Source organism: Arachis hypogaea, chromosome 13, assembly GCF_003086295.3.
Source record: "Arachis hypogaea cultivar Tifrunner chromosome 13, arahy.Tifrunner.gnm2.J5K5, whole genome shotgun sequence".
In the NCBI taxonomy this organism is placed as follows: Eukaryota; Viridiplantae; Streptophyta; class Magnoliopsida; order Fabales; family Fabaceae; genus Arachis; species Arachis hypogaea.
The window spans coordinates 27,349,661-27,352,235 of NC_092048.1; the positions used below are offsets into that span (position 1 = coordinate 27,349,661).

A 2,575-nucleotide genomic window follows, 5' to 3' on the forward strand; every position below is an offset into this window, starting at 1 on the left:
AGACTGATTGTGCTTCTGTGCATTCTCTGTGTATGTGTATGTGTTTATGTGCTATTAGGATATCTGACTGATATATATGGCATAAACGTTTGTGAGCTTGCATTTGGAACTTAAAGCATTAGACCTGTGATATTGAGACTGATCAACTTAATATCACTTGTTTGGTGTGTATAGGGACCAGATGTCAACTCGCAGACGCGGTCGCGGGTGAGGTAGAGGTAGAGATAAGATAGGCACTGTTACTCCTGTCCTGGCAGGGACTGATCCAGTAGACTTTATGGCTGCCCTGAGAAATATGGCTGCAGCTATGCAGGAAACAACCGATGCACTGGGTAATCAAATAAACCAGGGTAATGACGGGAACAATAATGAGGAAGACGGCCCTATGACATTTGCTACCTGAAAGTTTGCCCTCCGACTTTTAGGGGAACCTCAAATTCCACTGATGCAGATAATTGGATTCAGGCTGTGGAAAGGGCGTTGCAGGTTCCTGAGGAGCAATGGGTTGAGTTTGGAACTTATCAGCTGCAAGTCGAGGCTCAGCATTGGTGGTAGGGAATACGACGTATCCTGCAGGCAGATGATGCTGGAATAATCGGGAGGTTGGTTGTTTAAGAATCATGTTTTGCTTGATTGTTCTGAAAAGTTAGTACAGTTTATGCCGGAAGGATCAGAAGTGCTACTTGAACTCTAAGATAGTAAAACTATTCTGGAACTGAATATGAGGATATTATGTTATTAACAGTGGGAATATCAGGTGATGATCAGAGTTTAGAGTAGATTCCAGTTGTATCTGAATTTTCAGATGTGTTTTCAGATGATATTACCAAATTTCCACCTAACCGAGAGGTCGAATTTGCAATTGAGTTGGTGCTTGGAGCCGGTCCGATTTCGATTACTCCTTATAGGATGTCACCTTTAGAAATGACTGAACTGAAGGCTCAGCTAGAAGATCTATTGGGTAAGCACTTTTTTCGACCAAGTGTTCCTCCATGGGGATTGCCAGTGTTACTGGTAAAGAAGAAAGATGGGAGTATGCACTTGTGTGTCGATTATCGACAATTGAATAAGATCACCGTGAAGGATAAATATCCACTACTTGGGATCGACGGCCTAATGGATCAGTTACAGGGTGTATGTGTGTTTTCTAAGATTGATCTGCGATCCGGTTATCATCAGATAAGGGTTAGAGACGAGAATATTCCGAAAACTACTTTCAGAACCCGTTATGGTCATTATGAGTATACGGTGATGTCTTTCGGGTTAACTAATGCCCCGGCAGTATTTATGGATTATATGAACATGATTTTCCGACCGTATCTGGACAAGTTTGTTATTGTCTTCATTGATGACATTCTTGTTTATTCTAAGATTGAAGAGGAGCATGCTGATCACTTGCAAATTGTGCTACAAAATTCTGAGAGACCGGAAGTTATATGCTAAGTTATCTAAATGCGAGTTCTGAAAAAGTGAGGTGAAGTTCCTCGGTCACGTGATGAGTAAACAGGGAATAGCTGTGGATCCTGATAAGGTGGAAGCAGTAATGAATTGGGAGCGACCAACTTCAGTGACAGAGATCAGAAGTTTCCTAGGTTTGGTGGGATAGTATCGCATATTCATTAAGGGATTTTCACAGCTTGCCTTACTTTTAACTAAATTGATTAGGAAGGATACGCCTTTTGTCTGCACTCCGGAATGTGAAGAGAGCTTCCAAGCATTGAAGCATAGGTTGACTACTGCACCTGTATTGGTATTACCTAAGCCAAGTAAACCGTTTGAAGTGTACTATGATGCATCGTTGAAGGGTTTAGGGTGCGATCTAATGCACCACCAGAATGTTATAGCATACGCCTCCCGGCAATTAAGGCCACATGAAATGAACTACCCGATACATGATTTGGAACTTGCTGCTGTTGTGTTTGCTTTAAAGATCTGGAGGCACTACCTCTATAGCGTTAAGTTTCATGTTTTTTCAGATCATAAGAGTTTGAAGTATCTTTTTGAACAGAAAGAGTTGAATATGCGTCAGAGAAGGTGGATGAAACTTCTGAAAGATTATGATTTTGAATTGAATTATCATCCAGGAAAAGCGAATGTTGTGGCGGATGCCTTGAGTCGGAAATCTTTATATGCAGCTTGGATGATGCTACGGGAAAAGGAATTACTAAGGGCATTTCAAGGTTTAAATTTAGGAATTAGAGAAGAATCTGAAATTTTGTGTTTGAGTCAGTTGCAGATTTCAAGTGAATTTAAATCAGAACTTCTGAAGGTTCATCGAGACAATGAAACGTTACATAAGGTATTACCAGCAGTTGAACAGGGAAAACAGTGGAGAGCGTTAGAAGGACATGATGGTTTGTGGAGGTTCAAGAACGAGATTGTTGTGCCAGATATTGGAGACCTGCGACAGAGAATCTTGAAGGAAGCTCATAAGAGCGGGTTTTTAATCCATCTAGGAAGCACCAAAATGTATCAAGATCTGAAAGCAATGTTCTGGTGGCCAGGGATGAAGAATGATGTGGCATTGCACGTATCTAAATTTTTAACGTGTCAAAAGGTTAAGATTGAGCATTAG

The 2,575-nt window shown here is 41.0% G+C and overlaps 1 protein-coding gene across 1 annotated transcript; it reads left to right on the forward strand.

Annotated features, from left to right (window-relative positions):
• Positions 1-1,495: 1,495 nt before the first annotated feature.
• On the forward strand, positions 1,496-2,575 carry LOC112733160 (uncharacterized). Its single transcript, XM_025782029.1, has 3 exons — positions 1,496-1,592; positions 2,085-2,180; positions 2,259-2,575. Exons 1-3 carry the CDS (start codon positions 1,496-1,498, stop codon positions 2,573-2,575), a joined length of 510 nt encoding a protein of 169 aa, XP_025637814.1.